The sequence below is a fragment of the Odocoileus virginianus genome, chromosome 5, assembly GCF_023699985.2.
Source record: "Odocoileus virginianus isolate 20LAN1187 ecotype Illinois chromosome 5, Ovbor_1.2, whole genome shotgun sequence".
NCBI lineage: Eukaryota > Metazoa > Chordata > Mammalia > Artiodactyla > Cervidae > Odocoileus > Odocoileus virginianus.
The window spans coordinates 65,419,854-65,443,366 of record NC_069678.1 but is presented as its reverse complement, the minus strand read 5'-3'; the positions used below and the strand labels follow the sequence as shown (position 1 = coordinate 65,443,366).

Genomic DNA, 23,513 nt, shown 5'->3' with positions numbered 1-23,513 from the left:
AAGTGTAGAGGCACTGCAGATTTTTGTGGTGCACTGAGGTTGTGTCCAGAAACTGTGGAATGGAAAACTGCTCCCCCTACTGACTCACTGGGTCCCAGGCGCTTGCTTCAAGAACTACGACGCAGCGTCAGATTTAAAGTCTGGAATTTCACAACTGACTTAGAAAGTGTAAGAACAGACATTGTCAGCGTGACTCGCCACATCCAAAGTTTGAGACTGGTTGGTTCCAGGGAGAACTCGCCTCTAACTCGGATCTGCGTCAGCTATGCGGGAGTCCAGCTAGAAACACGGTTTGGAGTCTGCCTCCCGGTTCCTCTCTTCCCCCCTCTTCTTTCTTTTGTCCCGTTCGATTTAGGCCCTGTGTATTTGCCAGGATGATTTCCTTTCAGGACACAAGAGGCTTTATTGTGCTTCTCAAAGCATGTGGTCAAAGAATAACATCTAAAAGTATACAGGATGAGTAGTTTTTCGGTTTAGACTTTAGGTTTTTTTTTTTTCCTTCAAGTCCTCTGGAAATCAAAGGTAGCTTGTGTGACCAGGAAATCTTATCCCAACCTCCATGTAGCTATCATTTTGCCATTTATCCTGGGATCAAACGAGTCCTTGCTTTACCTAATTGAATCTCTTGGACACGGATGAGCCTTCATCTGACTGAATCAACCCAAATGCACTCTTTCTGATAGTGTCAACTCAGAGATTTCAGAAGCATTTAATTTTGCTTGAGGTTGATGATTTTTCTGTGAATAAATGTGGTGAATTTGGTAGGGTAGCTCTGGAGAAAAGTTGGCAAAAGCCATCTACTTTTTCATTTCACTTGAGAAACTGACTCTGATACTAAACCATAATTGGTCACTTTGTTTAGCTAACAGAGAAAGAAGTGCCAGTATATAGAGTGACATATCACCAGACTATTGCCCAAAGCTAATCGCCTAAGGGCTTATGGAAGGAAAAGGTAACTGGTAACTGGGTCCAGCAGTTATATGCAAGGCTGTAAATAAACGTCAAATGAGCAAAACCATGCATGAGGGCTGTGCATGTGGCCTCATTTTTTCCTTTGGACATTATGGTAAAATCTTTGATACCAGTTGATGATTATATGTCATTTTTAAAAATTTTATTTTAGAAATATTGAGCTGAGAGGAGCATTTTACATCATAAAATCTACTTCATGCACATCTAAGGAGACTGAGTAGAAGAGAGATGCTATGACTTGTCCAAAATCACCCAGGATTCTTGGTACAACACTTGTCCTTACTTGAGCTCCATTTACTCTTCTATCGCTTTTGATCCTCTGTGCCTGTTACAAGAACATTGTAATAACATCTCATTGAAAAGGAGATGTTGTGAGATTCATCAGAAAAGACATCCATGATGATACAAAACCTCTCCCCTCACCTACTCTCCATTCATCCCACTCTTCTTTGTTTGGAAGCCTGTATTCCAGGCACTGAGCTAGGCACTGAGGGTTCAATAAAAAAACCAGGTGATCGAGCTTCCTGCTCTGCTATAGCTGCCCTCACCAGATTGCGACACCCACACCATGTATGTGTTTCGAGTAGACATAAATACTTTGTTGTGCAAGTTACACTCAGAACATTGGAAACCCCCAGCAAAGACACTGAATTTCAACTTCAGAAGAATAAAATCAGTTTCAGAGTCTTAAGGTTTACCATTGGTCATTCTTTTACTTTTACCAGTGAAAACCCCCCTTTATCCCTAACATAGATCTTGATTTCACCAGTGGAAAGGCCACAGTAAAAATGTGTTATTTTCCAAATTATAGCTCTAATTGCACTTTTCCTCTTGTCTTCCAGTCCTGGTACCTGGGATAAAAGTCGCAGCGTCCCACCATCCACCAGACAGACCACCTGACCCCTTCTCAACTCTGTAACATGGACGCATCCTCAACCCAGCGCGGTTGCAACTTCACTGTCACTGGAAGGGGAGAATCAAATCAACTTGTACATGGAAACAGCAAGCATTATGGTCCAACAGCAAAGGCCATAACCTTTTGGGATTTTTTTTTTAATACTTTAGGAACTGTTGTAATTTTCTCATATGGTGCTGGAAATGGTTGGGCTTTGTAACATTTGAAGTGTTTCCGTGGTTGCGTGAGCATTAGGCAGTGTGGCTAGAGAAGGTCTACCCTTGCTCACTGACTTCCTGTTGTAATACACTTTCTTTACGGAGCCCGGCTGTTTCACAGTATTTCATGAATTTACCCACACCGGTGTGAGCCTCTTTGAGCAATCAGGAGGCACTTGGAGAACTAAATCTTTTGTAGTAGCTGAGATCTGCAATATATATAACTTACGGGACAGTCAAAGGGCAATGTTTTTCTGTAACATATTGGAAAAAGAAATCGCAGTTACGTTCCTTTTTTGTTTTTTCTTTTAGTTTGGTTTGGTTCAGCAGTCAGCCGTTAACTAGATAACATGGCCCGGAAGGACAGTGAATCCACTCACGTTGCAGAATAATTCTGAAAATGGCAAACTACTACTACTACTATTCAGTTTTTTAAAAGTTTTGAAATGCTGCACTTACATTTAAAAAAAAAACATTTTTTCAACAATTTCAACAATGACACAAATTCACGTGGAAATGGGGAAGATGGTCTGTTTTGACAGAAACTGACAGGAATCAATCAAAACAATCGAATTTTGAATTGAGTAAAGTGCAATTTCATTGGATAGCTAAATATCTTTGTAAGATAGAGATTGTTGAAAATTCTATTTTTGTTTTTCAAGTCCTTCCACCCCAGGACTCTAAATTATTGGGGTAAAAAACAGCCTTGCAAGAAAAAGGGGAGCTATTTTTGCTTTTTATGTTTTTTATTGTTAAACTTGTATCCCTTTAAAAACTGAAGGAAAATTAAAAAAAAAAACAAAAAAACAAATCTAATGGTGCTTTTACCACAATATGTTAACTACATTAAATGCTAATTAATTATTTTCTGTTATCAAAGCACATAACTAAAATAAAATCATGGTATCTGTTAATTTTATAAGCTAGAAGTCACTAGAATGGATTATGCCAATTCTGAAAATTTTTACATGTATCTGGCAACATAGGATTTATCAGTTATCAGACACTTCATTGTTCCAGAGATTGTCCAGAAAATTTAAAGACCTTTGCGCCCCTGAACTGGGCTATGGGAAAATAATTTTAATAATAATAATGAAATCAATACTGAGACAAATGCTGGTGCCCATTCAGATCAAGGGTACTTGTTAGGGAAAAAAAAGTTTGCACCCCCAAATGTCCTGTATCTTATGTAAAAAAAAAATACAAAAAACAAACAAAAAAATAACAAAAAAAAGTGCAAGTGATTTTTCTACCAGACAGCGAAGCACCCCTTTGCTTCCCATGCAACTTCAAGAAGGTTTCCTATACTATACATATATATACGTTCTGGTTGGCGAGCCCTGCTGATCAGAGAAAGTCTCTGCATGTTCTAGTGTTAGTAACTAATTTTTATATAGTTAATGTAGGATAAAGTAGAGTGCATTAAGACACAATATTGTAATCCCTACTCTAGGCACTTGCCTTTAAACTATGTTTTTCAGCCCTTCAGAAGGGTTCTACTACTGTCCTATACAATCAAGTAACTGAAATTCTTGGGAAGACACTTTGCTCCTCATCTTTCCCCCCCAAACAATGTTGTTTTGTTTTGTTTTTTTTCCTTAATTTGCACGAAAACAAAAATTCCATATCAATGTGCCTTGCCCTGGATAGCGATTATTTGTGGAATTGTTGCACATGCTCCTCTATTGAAAGGGGTTTTTCCCTAGTCAAGCATTTGGAGACACTTTTTGTAAATGTGACTTTTATGTCAGCCATTGTCAGTTTCAACATCTAGAACTAAATAGAGAGTTAGTTGTCCCGCAGATAGGAGTAGTCTTTGTTGTCCTCTGTGGTCAGTGGCAGTGCTATTCTGAGATCTGTAGATGCTTAGAATATCAGTATTTTGGATGTTGCTGCATTTTACAATTTATTTGGAGTCTTCCTTTATTTCCCCCCGACCCCGCCCCCAGATATATGAAAATATGCAATACCTGCTTATATTGTGTAGAAAAGCTTAGCAATGATTAATTTTTCTTTTATTTTTTTTATTTGACCAAAGTCGGTGCTGCACTTGACGCAGTGTGTTTTAGGTGTCTGTCTTTGTACTTTTTTTGTGATTTTTGAATGCACGTGCGCAGGAAGGGCTCCTCTTAGAGAAGCAGTCAAACTGTGAAGCACTAAGCTGACCCTGCTTCAAGCAATTTTGTTTTTACAACTGTTCCTTTCACAAGCAAGCCTTAAAAAAAAAAGACAACTTCCCTTTTCTTCAGCTCCCACACCCCATTTTTCTTAGCAGACTGCAGTCAATCCACATTCAATACAAAGTATATAATGCCCATTTTTATATGCACGTTTTTAAACTTCCAAGTTCTGAAAATTGTTTACTGGTTATCTCTATTTAAGGAAAAAAAAATAAAATAAAACATTTTGGATTTTCATATGTGTCTGATAAGTGGTTGAATAGTCGTTTGGCGCTGTTGTATGGTGTGATTGTCAGTATATGGTGTCACTTCCTCTAGCCAGCCAGCATACTTTGCCTTCCCCTATAGCACTTAGCTGGGCATTACTTTATTATGACATATGTGCACTAAAAAAAGAAAAAAAGAAAAAAAAAGAAAAAAAAATAGCAGCTTTCAGTGCTTCACAGTGAAGGGAAAAAAGCCTAGACAAACATTTTGTCAGAACCTTGCGATAAGCCAAGGTATTACCAGTAAATTGGTTGTATATACAATAAAATTGCACCCTTTTTTTAAAGCAAAACAAACTAAGCAATAGTTTGGGCAGTTTTAGTTGTTTTTAGTAAGCATGTTGTAGTCATGACTGCAAAGAGAGAGATTAACTGCCCACTCAGAAGACATGTAATTTGTATTGTTGTATAGTTTTATCGATTACACTGATTTATTCTACCCTATTTTATAATGCAGGACTTTTGTAATGTTGTTTAAATGAGGAAAAATTTCTGTCAAATTAGCCTAGTGAAATTTCTGATTGTTCATTATAAAGGCAGCGTTCATAGAATGGCTTTTCTTTCTTTCCCTCCCCCACTCCCTTTGGGAACTGGATTTAAGTTTAAAACTTTCCTGTTTCCTTTTTTTTTTTTTTTGTAAGTATTTAAATACAGTTTTTTGGTTTTTTTTTTTTTTTCTTTGAATGGTATAGCATATTCCTATGCTTGAGAAGTATAGGTCTACTGAAAAACCATTGTAAATGGACGTTACAGGTATGCTGTATTTTTGAAGGTATTCTGTTGTATTAAGTTTGATGAAGCTAAAATTAGGGAACTCTGAACAGATTTGCAGGAAAAAAAATGTTTTAAAGGCTTTAAAACATTAGGGAGGCAGTCTAGGGTGATAACGAACAGGGGTTAAGTATTAAACACACTAAGTTATATTTTTGTTCATGTTTCATTGTCCAGAAAGCAGCAGGAAACTGTAGTTTAGTTGTGATCAAGCAGGAAAAAAGAAACATCAACAATACGAGTGTTTAACCTTTTTAGACTCAAAGTCAAGCGAAGATGTTTGAGGAAGACGTTGCTACCTGGGGTGTGTAGACTGACAGACTGAGGGCCATCCACACTTGAAGGCCCAGCCCTTGATTCTGAGACACATTCGAATTTTTTCTCTCCCTTCAAATGGCATTAACAATATTGGCAAAGATAAGTCCCTCAAATAACTCTCCATTTTTTTCTTTGGGAACTGAAGTCAGAGGCACAAACACTAAATCATATCATTTTCCTGTATCCTTTTTTTTTTTTTTCTTCTGGCCTATCCCCCTGCCCCAAAAACTTGTCTGACCGTTAACGGGCAGAGGCCCTCTTTCCTAAGCCCACTCTCTCCATCCCACACGTTTTTCTTTCCTTTGAGGTCTGAACAGGTTTTCTGTTTCTTCACACCCTGGCATGACAGTTACTGTGTCAGCTCCTCCCCGCCGCCACCCCACAGCCAGGCGTGGGCCACAGGCGGGCCAAGGTCCACTTCCCGAAGTGTGTATTCTTCACCATCTGACAGGTGAAGTGCAAAGGAACCCAGACTTCCCAGAGTCACAGTATTCAGACAGCCCACTGGAAGACGCAAAACCCCATCTCAAAAAGTTTGTCTTTCACTTTTCAAGTCCTTATCCTCACAGGCTTTGAATTCTGTAGTTACAGTGTCATATTTACAAAATCTGGATTAAAAACAAAAATGTTTTCCTTTTGTTTTTTTTTTTGTGGGGAGGAGTTTCTAAGAATGTCATTTAATGTACATGGCATCATGTCTCTGGAAGTATCATTTTGTCCATAGTCGTAGTGGTCTCTCTCTCTTTCATTTTCTTTCTTCCTTTTTCTTCTTGTCTCTTTTTCCTGGTAGCAGGCCTCCATAGAACAAATTTAAAACACAACTGGCATGGTAATGTACGGAGAGCTTCAGTGGCACCTCACCACCCACCCTCCGAGACCTGTCCTAAGACTTAAGACAGTCTCAGAAAGCTGCACTGCCCCCAGCACAGCTTTCATTCAAATCAGCTTTTCCAAGGCCACTTTCGTCCTGAAGTCAATGCATGTATTTACTGTTTGACAGTAAACCCGCTCTGCCTTCTCCACGTCCAAGGCTGTGCATTCGTCTAATTAGTGTCGTGTATGTTTTCCTTTTATTTTTTCCAATAAAAAAGCAGTGGGATGAAAATCGCTTTGATATATAGCAGGTAACATTGAAGCTATTCCATAGCACTTAACTGTAGTGAATACTGTGTCACCAATCCTGAAATCAATTTAATGTTTAATGCAAATCCATTACATGGTGCTATTACAGGCTGACAAAATGATTTACACAAATGTGACAACTTGGGCTCAATTCACTCTGCTTTCCAACAGTGTAAATGCATAGCAGTGTTTATCTGCATGAGAACTATGCACTAATCTATCTGAAGAAAAAAACTATATCAACTTTGGTATCTACTTTCCGTTTACTTCAATCCTTGCCTTTTTGGTCATTGTTATAATGCCAGCTTTAGGACAGAAAGAATTATAAGAAAACCAGCATAATACCTGATATATTAAAATGTAGTGCCTGTGAAATCTGTATTATATTGCTCTTCTGAAGTAAGATTTTTCTACACCGGTAGCCTTCGCTGTCTGTCAGTCAGGACCTTCTGGTATAGGTGATGTAAAATAACCGAACAATATTAATGCATGCTATTCCATAATGCTTAGTGAACTGTATGAATATTACTCAAGATTATGTTAGTCTTTTTTTCTGACTTGGTTCTTGTCAGCTAGGTTTAAAGGTATTTCACTGAGAACGCAAATTCTGTCTTTTCTTGATTTCGGCAGTTTTCAGTATTTTGGAGGTATACATTTACTTAAATTCAGTATTACTTGTGTTTTTGTTTTTGTTTTTTGTTTTCTTTTTCCTAGGGGACAAGCATGGGTGTTTGATTTCAGAAATCAGTCCTTGGCAAGACTTTTGTCTCAAAACAACCATTTGAATTTCAAGAACTCTGCTCTGAAGACACTGAGGACATTTCAAAATGAGGGACATTTCCCTTCACCCTCGACTGAAGCTTTGCCGATACCGAAGCATTTTCTTAATGGACAATGTTCAGCCAGGTACCCATGCTTGATCCGTCTTCACACCAGACTTCCTCGTATTAAAAGAAAAAAAAATGAAAAAAAAAAGTCTTTACAGAATCACGTGGCTATTTAGTTTCATGCACAGTTGCAATATTTTCTTCAAAAATAAAACTCTGTACAAACTTTGGGCCCGATTCATAAGAAAAAGAAATTGGCTATTAACACGGGATTTTTTTTTTTTAGTATAACTTTTTTCTTTTTGGGTCTAAATTTGAAATGACTTGCTTCCCAAATGAAATCTTTTATCTCATTTTTTTTTTCCCTAAGCCAGCACTGATCTGCCTTTTATTCCCCTTTTATAATCAATTAGGGGGATGGGGAAATGGAGAGCAGATTTCAGAAATGCTCAGAAAGAGAAGAGGGGGCCGCCTGCCCTTGAGCACGGTAACAAGGGAGGCAGCAGCATGTAGGGGCAGGACTTTGCCTGAATGCCAGACATCGTGAGTTCCCACATGAGCGTCACATTTCCTGATGCTGTTCAATTCAAAACACACCATTTCCAAAGTGTGTCTGGACCGCAAAAGTATATGGTGGAAGTGCCACTGCTAATCCAACCCTACCACCTTCACAGTGGAGAATGCCCCCAGGGTGTTCGATGTGAACTTGTGTCTCCATGGTGGTTTCTGGGACAAATGGTGTCCAATGAATGGGGCAATTTTTCCTGCTGTTTTTATGCTCAGCTTCTCAAAATGACAGAAGCTTTTTTCCCTTTTTGATTCTATTTGTGCTATTTTTTAATTTTTTTTTTAGTAATAGTCTATAACAACACTGTTTTTTTCAAACATCTCAACTGAAGGTCACAAGGCCACTGGCTACGTTGGGATGGAGGCCTGAAAGAGTGCACTTTCTCCCTAGTCTCCGACTGCCTTTCTGCACTGTGAGGGCATTTGGTAGCATCACTGCTGAGGTACTGGCCTGACCTCGAGCTTGAGGTTTATCAGATTCTAGGAGGTCCTCAAGGTAGACTTTCAAAGGCAAATACACGACCCCCCTCCCCTGCAGCCCTGACCTCTTACCAGAACAAAGTTCACTGGGGGCTTGTCCCAGCACCCTAGGAAATCTGTCTGCTCAAGGTATCTCCGTTTTTGTTTTTTGGGGTTTTTTCTGTTTGTTTTTTTCATTTCAAATTGTGGGAGAAGGGGATTAAACACTTCCAATGATAAGAGATCTGTTGTGAAACTGAACACCCCCGTGTTAATAAGTTGGTTTGACGTTTGTTTTTTATGAGCCGGGCCCCCTGTGCCTCTAGTATGCTTGTATTGACTCTCATAGTTACCCTTTTAGTTTGACTGTGTTCTGTGAAAATTTGTAATTGGTTGAGAATCACTGTGGGCGTCCATTCTTATTCAACTAAATCTCCACAGGTTTTTTGAGCTGGTGTGGATTAGTTTAACTCTTGTATTCAACCATTAGTGCTACCACCTTCTCACATTACAATACAATTACTGGAAGCAAGTACTGCATTTCCTATGCAACAAAAAAGGAAAATAAAAAATTGCTAATGCTATGGAAGCTGTGTCATCATTTGCTTTAAATCACACCTGGAAGGTGACATTTGAGTGATAGTTATGGGTGTGGATCAGAGTTTCCCCTAAAGACAGCCAGTCTTTGCACCTGTCGCTTGCATCATCCTTGACAGAAGTCAGGCACCCTCCACAGGGTTCTCATGAGCCATGTTGCCTTTTTTACCTATTTGTGTGTGTGTGTGTGTGTGTGTGTGTGTGTGTGCGCGCGTGCACAGGCTCAGTCACTCAGTTCTGTTATTTACCTTTATGTCTTGTTTTTGCCACTGGACTGAAAGCTTCTTGGAGCCAGGGATAATATCTTATTCTCTGTATCCCTGGATCTTAGAACATCCAGTGTACCTAGAATGTGTGTGTGTGTGTGTGCTCAGTCATGTCTGAGAGTTTGCAACCCTGTTGACTGTAGCCTGCCAGGCTCCTCTGCACATGGGATTTTCCAGGCAAGAATACTGGAGTGAGTTCCATTTCCTCTTCCAGGGGATCATCCCGACACAGGGATCAAACCCTTGTCTCTTACATCTCCTGCATTGGCAGGCGGATTCATTACCACCGCACCACCTGGGAAACCCCTTTTACCTACTTAGACAGATGCAAAACTTCACACTCACATAGTGCTTATTGTGTGCTTGAGACTGTTCTCAGTGCTCTAGATTTCTTGTTGTTCAATTGCTAAGTCATGTCCAACTCTGCGATCCCCGCCATCCAGCAAAGGAGTCTGGGAGAATGTCACAAGGAAACCTGGCCCCATGGGACAGCATATAGAAGGGTGGGCTTGGAGACCAGAGACAACAAGTAAATAAGCACTATCTTAATCCAGTTAGTCCTCACAAACACCCTATGGGATCAGTTCCATTTGTAATCCCCCTTCTAGAGATGAAGAAATTGAGACAAAGAGAGATTCAGTAATTTACCCAGGGTCATTCAACAAATATATGGCAGGGTAGGATGTGAATTTAAGAAGTCTGGCTCGAACGTCCTTCCTATAATCACTACAATATTTTGACTGAACTGTTTATTCAATAAATATTTTTTGAGTACCTATTATGTACCAAGGGCTAGGGCTAGTCATTAAGCAAAGACTGGGCAACTATTCTTAGGAGGTGTACAACCTAGTGGGCAAGATAAGAATTATTCCAACAAACAGCAGCAAAGGTAAGTATTTACCTTATTGCACATCTGTCAGCGATTGGGTGCTATAAAGGATACACATAATTGCCATGAAAGTTGACTGAGGCTGGTGAGACAAAATTAACCAGGCAAAGGGGGTGGGCAGCAGGGAGAATGTTCTAGGCAGAGGGAATAGCATGTACAAACAGCCTGTAGTAGCCCTAGGAGGGGGTTGAAAGAAGGCCTGTTTGGATGAAGAGGAAAAAAAGAGGAAATATGGTACAAGAAGAAGCTTCATGTTTAGATCACGATATTGTGAGGCTTTGCCGGCATATTAGAGAACTTTGTCCTCCCTGCAAGAGCATCATAAAACATGTATCAGTCAGATTAGGCTAGATCTATGCTGTGACACAAACAGGTCCAAAAGTGCAGTGTATTACAACAAACAAAGTTTGCATCTTTCTGTCAAGGGTTGCTGGGGCTTCTGTATAGAATCTCCTCATTCTCGGACCCAGGGTGAAAAGCGACCACCATCAGGATGGTTGAGGGAGGCGTCAGCATGGGGGGAGGAGGAGCATGGCAGGACACGCACTGGCTCTTAACAACTCTGTCTGCAATTGACACACACCACCTGCGCTCACATTTCATTGGCCAGAGCACATCATGTGGTTCAACAGGACCAGGAAGGATAACCCTCCCTCAGGGGACTAGAGAACAGATTAGTTTTGAGCATGGGTGGTGCAGTGTGGAGAGTATGCTAAGTGGAGAAATCCAGAGAGAACACACTACAGCAACCAGAGAGAGGACGGACGCCAGGGCTGTGGCACCTGTGATGGAGTGGACGAGAAGTGGACAGATCAGAGAGGTTATGAAGGATGTTAATAGCTACTGGGTATTGACCTCTTTTACATGCTAAGTGCTGTAGGTGATTTATCCCATTAATTTAATTTGTTAAATTAATTTGTTAAATTAATTTATCCCATAAATTTAATATGTTCTCTCTTATTATTGCAGCTTTCAAAAAGGTAGAGTCCATCCTCAAAACACATTTGTAACTCAGGTGAATGGATCAGTTTTTCCCATACATCCCTTAGAGTCCAAGTTAGAATCAGTTACTACCTTTCGGTTATTACTCAGGCCAATAGCAGAACTTTGGTCTTTATTAGTTGGAGTTAAGACTTAGGAGTTAAAGTCCGTTAACACTGCTCCTTCATTGACATACTCTAGGACAGATTATGTGTAGGTACCAGGCTCAAGGTGAAGGCGAGGTTGACATCAAAGCATAGGGTCAGGTGCAAGACTGCCTGCATTGAATCTTGGCTCTGTATTTTATTAGCTCTGTGGTGTTGGCAAGTGCCTCAGTTTCTCCATCGGTAAGATGGGAAGAATGATAATAGCATACAACCACCTCATCAGGCTGCTGTGAGTATTTGATGAATTAACATTTGTAAAGTGGCTAGCAGTGGCCTGGCCATTGTTAAGTGCTATGAGAATGCTATGACTTAAAAAAAAATAACTGATTCCAAAATATAGAGCTAAGTCATTCTTTCAGCACACTGATGGTATAAGTTTTCTTCCTTGTCATTTCCAGGTCTCTATTTGGGAGAATTCTGAAAAAACTTTCATCTTCCACTAAATAGGGAGAAGTAGCATAAAAAGTATAGTCAAAGGTTTGAGGACAGATATCCTTGAGTTTAAATGTCAGTTCCTCATTTTATTAGTTCTGCTAACTAGGGGCCTCCATTTTCCTATCTGTAAAATGGGCGCAAGGATAGTACATACCTTATGAGATCATTAAGAGGGTTGAAATGAATTAATGCATATAGAGCACTCCATACAGTACCAACCATGTAAATATTATTGTTTGCAACCTTGGATTGGTGCATCCTAATGAAAGGAAGCCTGACACTGGCAGGGCACTATGGTATAGCAGGAAGAAGTCTGGGCTTGAAAACAGAAAGGACTTGGATGTGAGTCCCAGTTTCACCATTCGACATGGGCCATGTGACATATTTTTTAAATTTTTAAAAATTTTAAATTAAAAATCTTTTTTTTAAATTTTTAGCTGCTCTGGGTTTGCATTGCTGTGTGCAGGCTTCCTCTAGTTCAGTTAGTGGGGGCTACTCTCTAGTTGTGGCATACAGGCTTCTCATTGCAGTGGCTTCTCTCGTTGCAGATCATGGGCTCCAGGGCGCACGGACTTCTGTAGTTCGGGCTCTCAGGCTCACTAGTTACAGTGCACAGAGTTTAGTTGCCTCGAAGCATGTGGGAATCTTCCCAGACCAGTGAACCTGTGTTCCCTGCTTTGGCAGGTTGATTCTTAACCATTGGATCACCATGCCCAGGCCATATGATATTAAACAAATTATTATACCTCTCTCTGAGTCTTGATTGAGAGAGAGGCCCAAATGGTTCAAGGACTATGGATGAGAATGTGCAGAGAAGAACAGTTGCAAGCATCAGGCACTAGGGACACTGAATAAAATCCAACTAGAGCCTAGACCCACCTGGCTCTGGTTCCTGTTTTCCACAACGGTGTGAACAGCTAGGGAAATCCTCATCAGACAGGAAAGTTGGCCAAGAGAAGTGATGCTAGTCATCGTTTTATCCCTTGAAGTTCTGGCTCTTAGTTTAAAAAAAAAAAAAAGCTGAAGTGTAGAGGTCTTACTGGCCTTCAGGGAGAAATAGGGCTTCCCATCCCCTGTGAGAAATGAGCAAGCTTTCTTCTCCGAAACATATAAGCTGGTATGTTCAGTTTGAATTTCAAGTTCATTTCAGGGAACCTGGTAAAGCAAGCAAAAAGTACATTTATTCCTAACACATTTAAATTTTTTTCTATTATAGAAAAATACCATTATGTACAAAATAGAATTGATTAGTGAACTCCCATGTACCTCCTAGTCATCACTTACAATTAACTTCTACCCCCTCTATATTCTGGGCTTGATAGCTGATAGCTCAGTTGGTAAAGAATCCGCCTGCAATGCAGGAAACCCCAGTTTAATTCCTGGGTAGGGAAGATCCGCTGGAGAAGGGATAGGCTACCAGCACTCCAGTATTCTTGGGCTTCCCTTGTGGCTCAGCTGGTAAAGAATCCACCTGCTATGCGGGAGACCTGAGTTTGATCTCTGGGTTGGGAAGATCCCCTGGAGAAGGGAAAGGCTACCCACTCCAATATTCTGGCCTAGAGAATTCCAAGTACTGTAAAATCCATGGGATGGCAAAGAGTCAGACATGACCGAGTGACTTTCACTTTCATTTCACTTTCCTATCCCTCTATATTCCATTCACTTTTTGACCATCCCCAGATTATTCTGAATCAAATCTCGTGTATCATATATTTCATTCATAAATATTCCAGAATACATCTGTAAAAAACAAAGACTCTTATAAATGTATTCACAATACCATTTTCATACCCCAAATATTAGCAAAACTTCCTTAATATCAAATAACCAATCAGTGTTCAAATATTTCCAACTGTCTTATGATTTTTAAAATATTTTGTTCAAATAAGGATCCAAATAAAGTCCATACATTAAGAGGTTTGTACATATCTTAAAGATTTAAATCTATAGAGTCCCCTTCTTCTCTTTTTTCCCTTGCAATTATTTGCTGAAGAAACTGGTCCATTTGTCCTGAAGAGTTTTTCCCAGGTTCCATCTTATAGACTGTGTCCCTGTGGCATAAACATGTTTGACCATTAAATTGGAAGTATATCCTTTGACCTTGGAAATTGACCTGATGGGATGCAGTCCCAAGGCTGCCTGACACACAGTTATGGGGTTAATCAAGGAACTCACCATGTGTTTGTGGCTGACTGGAAGCTGTGGCCAAAATAACTAGGCTGAAGTGAAAGGTGCCCCAGGAACTGTTTTTCACCAACTCCATCCCAAGGTGTTTTTTTTCTTTTATCTCAGACAGTATCCACAGAGGCAAAGCAGTGTCCATTTTAATGTCAAAAAATTCTCTCCTTGTCCCCTACTACTGATAAAAGAAAAGTCAGCTTCTACCTTGAAGAACAAGATTGATAATTCTGGTTGGCGGTAAACTCAGATAAGGGTCTTTCTGTTCTTGCCTCCCTTTTCAGTGGGCATCCTCTTTCCTGTGAATGTATGCCCTTGGGATAGAAGTCAGTCCCAGGGCAGGGAGGAGGGGCTTCTGATCAGGCTCTATGGAGCAGTGGGGTTGGCTTCTTAGGGCCATGAGATCGCTTCATCTAGTGCATCTGCTCCCTCCACTTCTACATCCTGGCTTCTGAACACGGGCCTGGGCCATACTCAGGTCCCTGAAACTACAAAATCTCATATGTAAAGTCATTCAAAAAAACTAGACCTCCACTATGGAGTTCCTCCCCTCTGCCAGAACACAGGGCTGGAGAAGGACATGAATCTGAGATTATCCCCAAGCTGCACAGAGTCTAGCAGAGCAAACAAACGTGCAAACCAAATAATTGCGCCTTGGCCTTGTAAGAACCAGGGAGGCATCATATGCCAGATCACCTGGGCTCAGGTGTGCCCAAGGGAGAGGGAGAGGGGAGAGAGAGCCACAGGGAGCAGTTTGCACCATCTGGTCTTGAAGGATGAGAAAGAGCTCAAGAGACAGGAGAAAAGATATAAATAGCAATAACATAACAATAGTAAGAACAGTAACATGTACGGGATGAGCTCTTACTTCACACCACACATCTTTCTCAGGGCTTTACATGTAACCCAACCCCATGAAGGACTTACAACTGTTGTTTCCATTTTTCCGATGAGGATATTGAGGCACCGAATTTCAGTAACTCTCCCTCCTTATGATAACAAATGCATTCGGGGGTTAAGGGGAGGGGTGCATTTCTAAATCACAATTAGTTCCAAATGTAAGTCTGGTTCACTGCCTTCTTCCTAGTGCCTAGTACACTGCTTGGCATGTAGCAGACACTGTTGCGTGACGGAACCAGCAATGGTGGTGTCAGTCCGCTTGCCTTGCTCCTCCTGATCTACCCTTCCTTCTCCAAGCTGCTGTCAGCTCAGGAGGCTGACTGTGTGCCCTCATCAGTGGGCTTCTTTGGCCTCAGGTTTTGAGTCTGGACCAGCTGATTGGAAGCCCAGAAAGCAGATGTGTGGGAGAGAGGACAGAGATGTCAGGGCGTTTACTTCCCAGGCTCCCTCCCTAGGTCCCTGCTGGCTGGTGGCACTCCTTATCAGAAGGTTACAGCCCTCTCAGGATGGTCCTTGTTTCTACCTTTTGCATTCTAATAACGGCTCCCTCTCCTCACCCCTTTGGGCAGGAGGTGGTAAGAGTTTTGGGTACTGCTCGGTCTTTTGTCATTTCTCTACATCTTGCCCAAAGCGTTGTCAATAGCCTCTTTATTAACCTCTCTCAAATGATCTTGCATTGAATATGCCATCTGTTTCCTGCTGGAACCTGGACTGATAGAGTGGTTAAGCCAGAGCAGGCCTCCGGAATCTTCTTTCTCCTAAACTCCAGCAGAGGCTCAGATTTATTCACATGGTGGATGTCAAAGCCATAAATTTTTTCATCTTAGTTTATCCTAGACTCAGAAGGCTGGACTCAACCTTCAAAGGTCGCTAAAGTCCATTTCCCTGCTTCCAGCGAGGAATCCTACCCCCCCACCACCAGCTCTGACTGCTCCTGTCAGAGGGAAGTATATCTTACTTTGAAGATCTCCAGGTAAGAAGATACCATAACTCACACGAGTGTCTCCATCCTCCCTGACTGATAAATTTCCCTCCTGTCTACCACCAACCCCCTCCTGTTACAGGTGAATCTTGCTTCCTTTGTCTGCTCCCTGGCAAGAGCTGAACAAAAGATCCTTCATTCTTTGAAAATAGGCATTAAATCATCTTTACCTTCCTCTAGCTCTGAAGTGCAGATCAATGAAAGCAGATAATCTACCCACGCTGGTCTCAAGCCTTCTGAGAGAACACTAGGCTGTAACGAACACTTAAAATAATGAGTTCTAAAAGGTCTGTCAGGGGAGGGAGGGAAAGATGGCGCCCAAACCTCCACTGAAGATGGCTGACTGGGTTCCTGACAGGAGATGGGCAATTCTTCTTCTCCTTTGATTTACTCATCTCCTTGGCCATTTATTTTCTACCTGCTATCCTCAGTCTGAATTCTGGAGGGCGCTGGTTTGCAGATAGTTACCCGCCTGTGACAGCTGCTGTGTCTAGACAGCTCTTCAGGCCTCTGCTTATTCCCTCCAATCTCCACCCAGCTGGGCTCTCCCTGGACTTGAGTGGAGCCAGCCGGGAACCAGGAGCACTGATAAAACACCCAGATCTGATAAACCTCAATGTCCACAAACCACTGCTTGCAAGTGAACTTTTTATCAAAATTTATTTCCAAAGTTTTCAAAATGTCCTTTCCCAAAACCTGATTTTTAAAATCCCAATTGCAGGGGGACTTCCCTGGTGGTCCAGTGGTAAGGAGTCTGCCTTCCCAATGCAGGGGATGTCAGTTCGATCCCTGGTCTGGGAACTAAAATCCCGTAAGCCTCGGGGAAACTAAACCCAAGCGCCACAACTAGAGAAAAGCCCATGAAGACCCAGGGCAGGCAAAAATAAGAGAAAATAACAAATGAAATAAAATCCCAATTACATATTTTAAATCACTTACCCAGATCTTAAAAGGGTTCTCCAACCTGTTACACTGTGTTTGGTAAATATATGCACACAACAGGGCCTTTTTCTCATTCCCATAAAAGCATAAGTGATACATGTACAGGCCCTTATGTATATTCCTCCATCGGTTAGATTGTCCAGCCTGAAACCCAGATCAGCTTGTGTCACTGGGTCATCCCAGTTAGCTACTAATCCTCCCAGTAATTTATTAAGGTAGGTGCTATTAGTCCACTTAAAAGTGAAGAAACTATGAGTCATAGAAAGGAAAGTCATCCAGATACTAGGGGAGAACCTGAAGGGCTCATCTCTGACTCCTGAAAGGGACGTGAAATCTATTTAGATGAGGAAAAGTGCCAGCAACTAATACTATGGGATATTTATAACTGAAAGGTGCTTGTAGTACCTTACAGCTCTTTCCAGGTGGCACTAGTGAAAAAGAACCTGCCTACCAATGCAGGAGACATGAGAAGCAATTTTAATCCCTGGGTCAGGAAGATCCCCTGGGGGAGTGCATGGCAACCCAGCTCCAGTATTCTTGCCTGGGGAATTCCACGGGCCGAGGAGCCAGGCGGACTACAGTCCACAAGGTCGCGCAGAATCAGACATGACTGAGTGACCAACACTAGAGCTGAGAGGTAATGCAGTGATGCCTCCTTCAGCAAGCCTGTGTTCGAGTTTCTCCTCTGACACTTTGACATCTTGCTTCATCTTAACCATCTCATCGCTGAATCTCAGGATTCCTCATTTATGAAAAGAGGAGGAAGGTGGTTCTCACAGAATGGTACAGGTCCCTGTTAAACAAAGGAAGTGCACAGAAATGTTGACGGTTGGAATTCAAGAGCTGAGAGAACTGAAACAAGGATGATGTGCCTGAGTCAGTCTCTACCTGGGGGAAAGAAGTCATCAGGGTCCTCACCTCAGCTCCCTACCATTTAACGACCCAGAAAACACTAGAAAGGATCTCCATCCCTGTGGTGTGTCTGATTTGCTTCTACTGAAGTTAATTAGCCAAACTCCAATTGTTGCTTCAGAAGGTGGTGCCTCCAAGCTGAGGCTTCAAGCTGCAATTCTGAGTCCCTCCCGCTCTGCACCGCAAACAGCATTTTTCCCTCTGGACGGCTCTGGGCAAGTGACCCAAGTGTCACAGAACATTCTGGACTCCCGGTTCCTCAGGTCCTATCAAAAGGTCACTTTGGCCTCTTCCAGCTCCTCAACTTCCCGCCTTAACCCATTGTATTGAGGCTGGATCCCCAATAAATTAGTTCAATGGAGGGTTTTTTCCTGGGTGCCTAGCAACTCTTTCTTGACCTTGAAATACAAAAAATGGTATGGGCTCTCTGAGGCAAGGGAACTCAGAACATGGAAGCTCTGCTAACTTCTTGGGATGGGAGAAGCAAAAATACCATCCTTATTTCTGCTCCTGTTATAATAATGACAGCAAACCTCAAGCCATTATCTTTCTAAACTGACCTGCATTCATGACAACCAAGTGCCAGTTACTGTGCTAAGGGGTTTTTTTCCAAGTGTCATCTCATTTGAATGAAAGGTAATAACATAAACCGTGCATCTGAATAGAGATGCCAAGAAATATTAATGACACATGCTCCATTCTGCTCCTGTGGGGCCACTCCTTGTTTGTTACCCCCTCCCTCTCAAAAAGAGCCAGTCATAAATTAAACTGGAAGTGATTCCTATGAACAGAGTCCATGGCTGAAGCCAAGACCAGATCTCTTACACATGAAACTCAAGAAGTACAGCTGTCCTTGTCCAACTTCACAAATTTTCGTAAGAGATCAATCATTTCCCTCCTTTGTCCAGGGAGGAGATGATATATAAGCTTTAGAAAGGGAAAGCTAGAAAGAGTTTGAGAAGAAAGAGAATTAGCATTGAGAATTTGTGCGTTTGGTATTCCCATTTGTTCTGGAAGGTGGAGTACAGATGCAGGGAAATAAATACGAGAAAGTCCTGAGGGCAGTGGGGGGCACAGTTTGAGAGGCAACTGTGCCACCCTGATGGAGACATGGACGTTGCAGGTGTGGGCCTGTGTGCCATCCACAAGAGGCCACCTGGTGAGGCCAAGGGATGCACAATGGAGATGAGTAGGAACCAGCCCACATCAGTGAGAGGGGAAGAAGCATCCTCTGTGTGAGTCACTCATACTGGGTATTTCCCTGCAGCCAAAGGTGCCCCTAGACGGAGCAACCTCCAGGCATTATCTGTGACGAGAGAAGAGACCATGTGGACAGGCAGCATCTCTGGCAACATAAGTGCAAGATGCAGATGCAGGAGAGACTAGAGCATATACCCCTCCCTTCCCATTGCTGCCCCTGACATTGGAGCCAACTCCGGAGACGGGGAGGGCACAAACTGAAAATGGCTTTGAACTGAATGTGGATCTATTCATTCTAAAATTGACAGAAGTCACTGATTGGTCTGAATTTACCCACAAGTCTCTAGATGGAATTACTTGCTGAAAGACAGCTTAGAAACGAAGGATCACAAACGAAACAGATTTGCATTTCTTTTTTTACCACATACTAATGATGCCTGGGAAATTGCACACCCTCCACAGCTGTTAGTCACCATGAATTAATGGAGCCCTGACCTGGAACGTGAAGGCAGACTCCCTTCTTGTGATGGAAGAAGAGAGAGAGAGAAAAAAAAAAAAATCAATGTTTTGACTTGACTGTAGCAGCAAGAATAAAATACAAATAATATCTGAGTAAACTGTCCCTAAAAATAATAAAGACAATAGCAATTGCTACCAAAATAGAGAACTGTGTGCCAGGCAATGTTATTTTGTCTAAAATGATGAACTACTTGCTTGCATTACCACAGAGATATTCCACAAGGTTTAGGAGGTACACAACTTTTGGTAAATATCAACAGTCTGATTTTAAATGTTTTTTGGGACAGCAAAGTGACTAGAAATGGCAAACCAATTCTTTTTTTTTTTCCATTTATTTTTATTAGTTGGAGACTAATTACTTTACATCATTGCAGTGGTTTTTTTCATACATTGAAATGAATTAGCCATGGATTTACATGTATTCCCCATCCTGGTCCCCCCTCCCACCTCCCTCTCCACCAGATTCCTCTGTGTCTTTCCAGTGCACCAGGCCCGATCACTTGTCTCATGCACCCAACCTGGGCTGGTGATCTGTTTCACCCTAGATAATATACATGTTTCAATGCTGTTCTCTTGAAACATCCCACGCTCGCCTTCTCCCAGAGTCCACAAGTCTGTTCTATACATCTGAGTCTCTTTTTCTGTTTTTCATATAGGGTTATCATTACCATCTTTCTAAATTCCATATATATGTGTTAGTATACTGTAATGGTCTTTATCTTTCTGGCTTACTTCGCTCTGTATAATGGGCTCCAGTTTCATCCATCTCATTAGAACTGATTCAAATGAATTCTTTTTAATGGCTGAGTAATATTCCATGGTGTATATGTACCACAGCTTCCTCATCCATTCGTCTGCTGATGGGCATCTAGGTTGCTTCCATGTCCTGGCTATTATAAACAGTGCTGCGATGAACATGGCAAACCAATTCTTAAAGAGAGGACCAAATTGGAGGTTTCACACTGATTTCAAAACTTACTATAAAGTTACAGTAATCAAGACAACACAGTACTGGCAAAAGAATAGATACATAGATCAACAGAACAAAACAGAGTCTAGAAATAGATTCACACGAATGTAGTGAACTGCTTTTTGACAAAGGCAAAGGCAGCCCGATAGAGTATAGCCTTTTTCAACATATGGTGCTAGAAAATTGGACATCCACATGCAAAAGAAAAAAGAGAGAGAGTGAGGGAAGGAGGAAGAAAGAAGAACCTTGATGTATATTTCAGTTTGTACAAATTTTTACTGAGAAAGAAGCATAAAACTAAGTGAATAACCCAAATTTATAAAATCACTAGAATTACATACTACTTTGAAAATCTTTGTGATCTTGAATTTTGCAAGAGTTCTTAGCTACTACAGCAAAAGAATAATCTATTAAAAATAATATATTAGTATTCATTAAAATTAAAATACTTTGCTTGTCAAAATATATTGTTAAGAGAAAGAAAAGAAAAGCCAGAGATGGGGGAAATATCTTCAAAGCCTATGACCTAACAAGGAACTTGTGTCCAGTATATACAGAGAACTTTCAAATGGTAATAAAACAAACAATCCAATTAAAAATAGGCAAAAGGTTTGAATAAGCACATTAGCAACAAAGAACAGCAAATTTTACTGTATGCAAATAAAAATACAATCTTTTAAATGTAAGAGACTTAGCTAAACCATATTTATATAACATTTTGCACCCTGGATATAAATCTTAGCAAATAAAAAGGCTGAAATCAATGCACTAAAGATCTAACTCAAGAACTTTTTTGTTTATTTTTTATTTAATTTAGTTAATTAATTTATTTGGCTGTGCCACATGACATGCAAGATCTTGGTTACCTGATCAGGAATCTAAACTGCGCCCCCTGCGGTAGAAACATGGTGTCTTAACCACTGGACCAAAACAGAAGTCCCAAGGACTTTTTTTTTTAATCACTAAATTATGCCCAAAGAAAGTAGAAAGAAAGGAAAGATAAATGGAATAAAATAACAAAAGACAAAGCAAGTATGCAATAGACGTCAACAAAGCAGTAAGTTGGTACTCTGAGACAGAGTAACAGTGAATATTCTGAGGAAAATGACAGGTGAAAGAGGGGTTTAAATACACAAATAAACAATGTCAAGAATGAAAATGGGACATAACTATAGATAAGGTAGTCATTAAAAATAATATAGTAAGGCAAGTTTGTTCCTTATCCCTAGAAAATATAGCTAGAAAATATTGGCCCAGTGGATAACCGGACAAATTTCTTTAAAATTCTGACATGAGAAGTCCCTGGTGTCCCAGTGGTTAAGACTGCATGTTCTACTGTAGAGGGTAGAGTTTCCATCCCTGGTTGGGGAACTAAGATCTCACAGGCTGTGTGGTTTAGCAAAAAAAAAAAATAAAAATAAAATCCTGACTCTAGACAAAATAGAAAATATAAACTGTCCAATCAAGATGAAAGATATTAAAAACCTACCCAAGAAAAGTCTAGGCCTTAAATCTCCCAACAGTGACTTCTAGCCAACTGTTAAAAAGAAATGATGTTAATAGTTCATAATTCTTTTAGAGACTAGAAAATGACTCCTCAATTTTACCTTGATACCAAAATGTGGCAAGGATACTAAGTGTAAGAAAAATCTCATTCACAAGCATAGCTGCAAAATTCCTAAACAAAATTTGTTCGGTCATGTCCGACTCTTTGGGACCCCATAGACTGCAGCATGCCAGGTTCCTCTGTCCTCCACTATCTCCCAGAGTTTGCTCAAATTCATGTCCATTGAGTTCATGATGTTATCTAACCAGCTCATCTTCTGTCTCCCCCTTCTCGTCCTGCCCTTAATCTTTCCCAGCATCAGGGTCTTTTCCAAAGAATCAGCTCTTTGCATCATATGACCAAAGTATTGGAGCTTCAGCTTCAACATCAGTCCTTCCAATGAATATTCAGCGTTGATTTCCTTTAGGATTGAATGGTTTGATCTCCTTGCTGTCCAAGGGACTCTCAAGAGTCTTCTCCAACACCAGAATTCGAAAGCATCACTTCTTCGGTGCTCAGCGTTCTTTATGGGGCAGCTCTCACATCTGTACATGACCACTGGAAAAACCATGGGTTTGACTATATGACCTTTGTCAGCAAAGTGATGTTTCTGCTTTCTAACACCATAGGTTTGTCATAGCTTTTCTTCCAAGAAGCAAACACCTTTTAATTTCATGGCTATAGTCCTTATTCACAGTGATTTGGAACCCAAGAAAATAACATCTCTCCCTGTATCTGTCAGAAAAATGCAAATCAAAATTACAACACGATATCACCTAGCACTGGTCAGAATGGCCATCATCAAAAAATGCACAAACAATAAACGCTGGAGAGGATTGGAGAAAAGGGAACCCTCTTGCACTGTAGGTGGGAGTGTAAATTGATACAGACACTATGGAAGATGGTATGGAGATTCCTAAAAAACTAAGAATAAAACTACCATATGACCCAGCAATCCCACTACTGGGCATATACCCCAAAGAAACCATAATTGAAAAAGACACATGTACCCCAGTGTTCACTGCAGTTCTATTTACAATAGTCAGGACATGGAAGCAAACTAGAAGTTCATTGACAGATGAAGGGAAAAAGAAGATGTGGTACATATATACAATGAAACATTACTCAGCCATAAAAGGGAACACATCTGAGTCAGTTCTAATGAGGTGGATGAACCTAAAGCCTGAGTGAAGTAATCAGACAGAGAAAAACAAATATTGTATATTAACACATGTATATGGAATCTAGAAAGACGTTACTGATGAGCTTATTTGCAGGGCAGCAATGGAGATGCAGATGGAGAGAACAGACTTGTGAACACAGAGGATGGAGAGGGTGGGATGAACTGAGAGAGTAGCATTGAAACATACACGTTACCATATGAAAAATAGGTAGCCTGTTGGAATTTGCCGTATGACTTAGGGAGCTCAAAGC

General features: G+C 40.9%; 1 protein-coding gene across 5 annotated transcripts in view; it reads left to right on the top strand.

The window, feature by feature from the left end:
- The window catches only part of NFIA (nuclear factor I A), a 395,870-nt gene extending 386,691 nt beyond the window's left edge, over window positions 1–9,179 (top strand). For all 5 annotated transcript variants that reach the window (XM_070468073.1, XM_070468074.1, XM_070468072.1 and 2 more), the window contains one exon: window positions 1,815–9,179. In XM_070468073.1, coding sequence (XP_070324174.1) covers window positions 1,815–1,832 — 18 coding nt within the window. In that variant the 3' untranslated portion in view covers window positions 1,833–9,179. The remainder of the gene's footprint in view (window positions 1–1,814) is intronic.
- The last annotated feature ends 14,334 nt before the right edge of the window (window positions 9,180–23,513 follow it).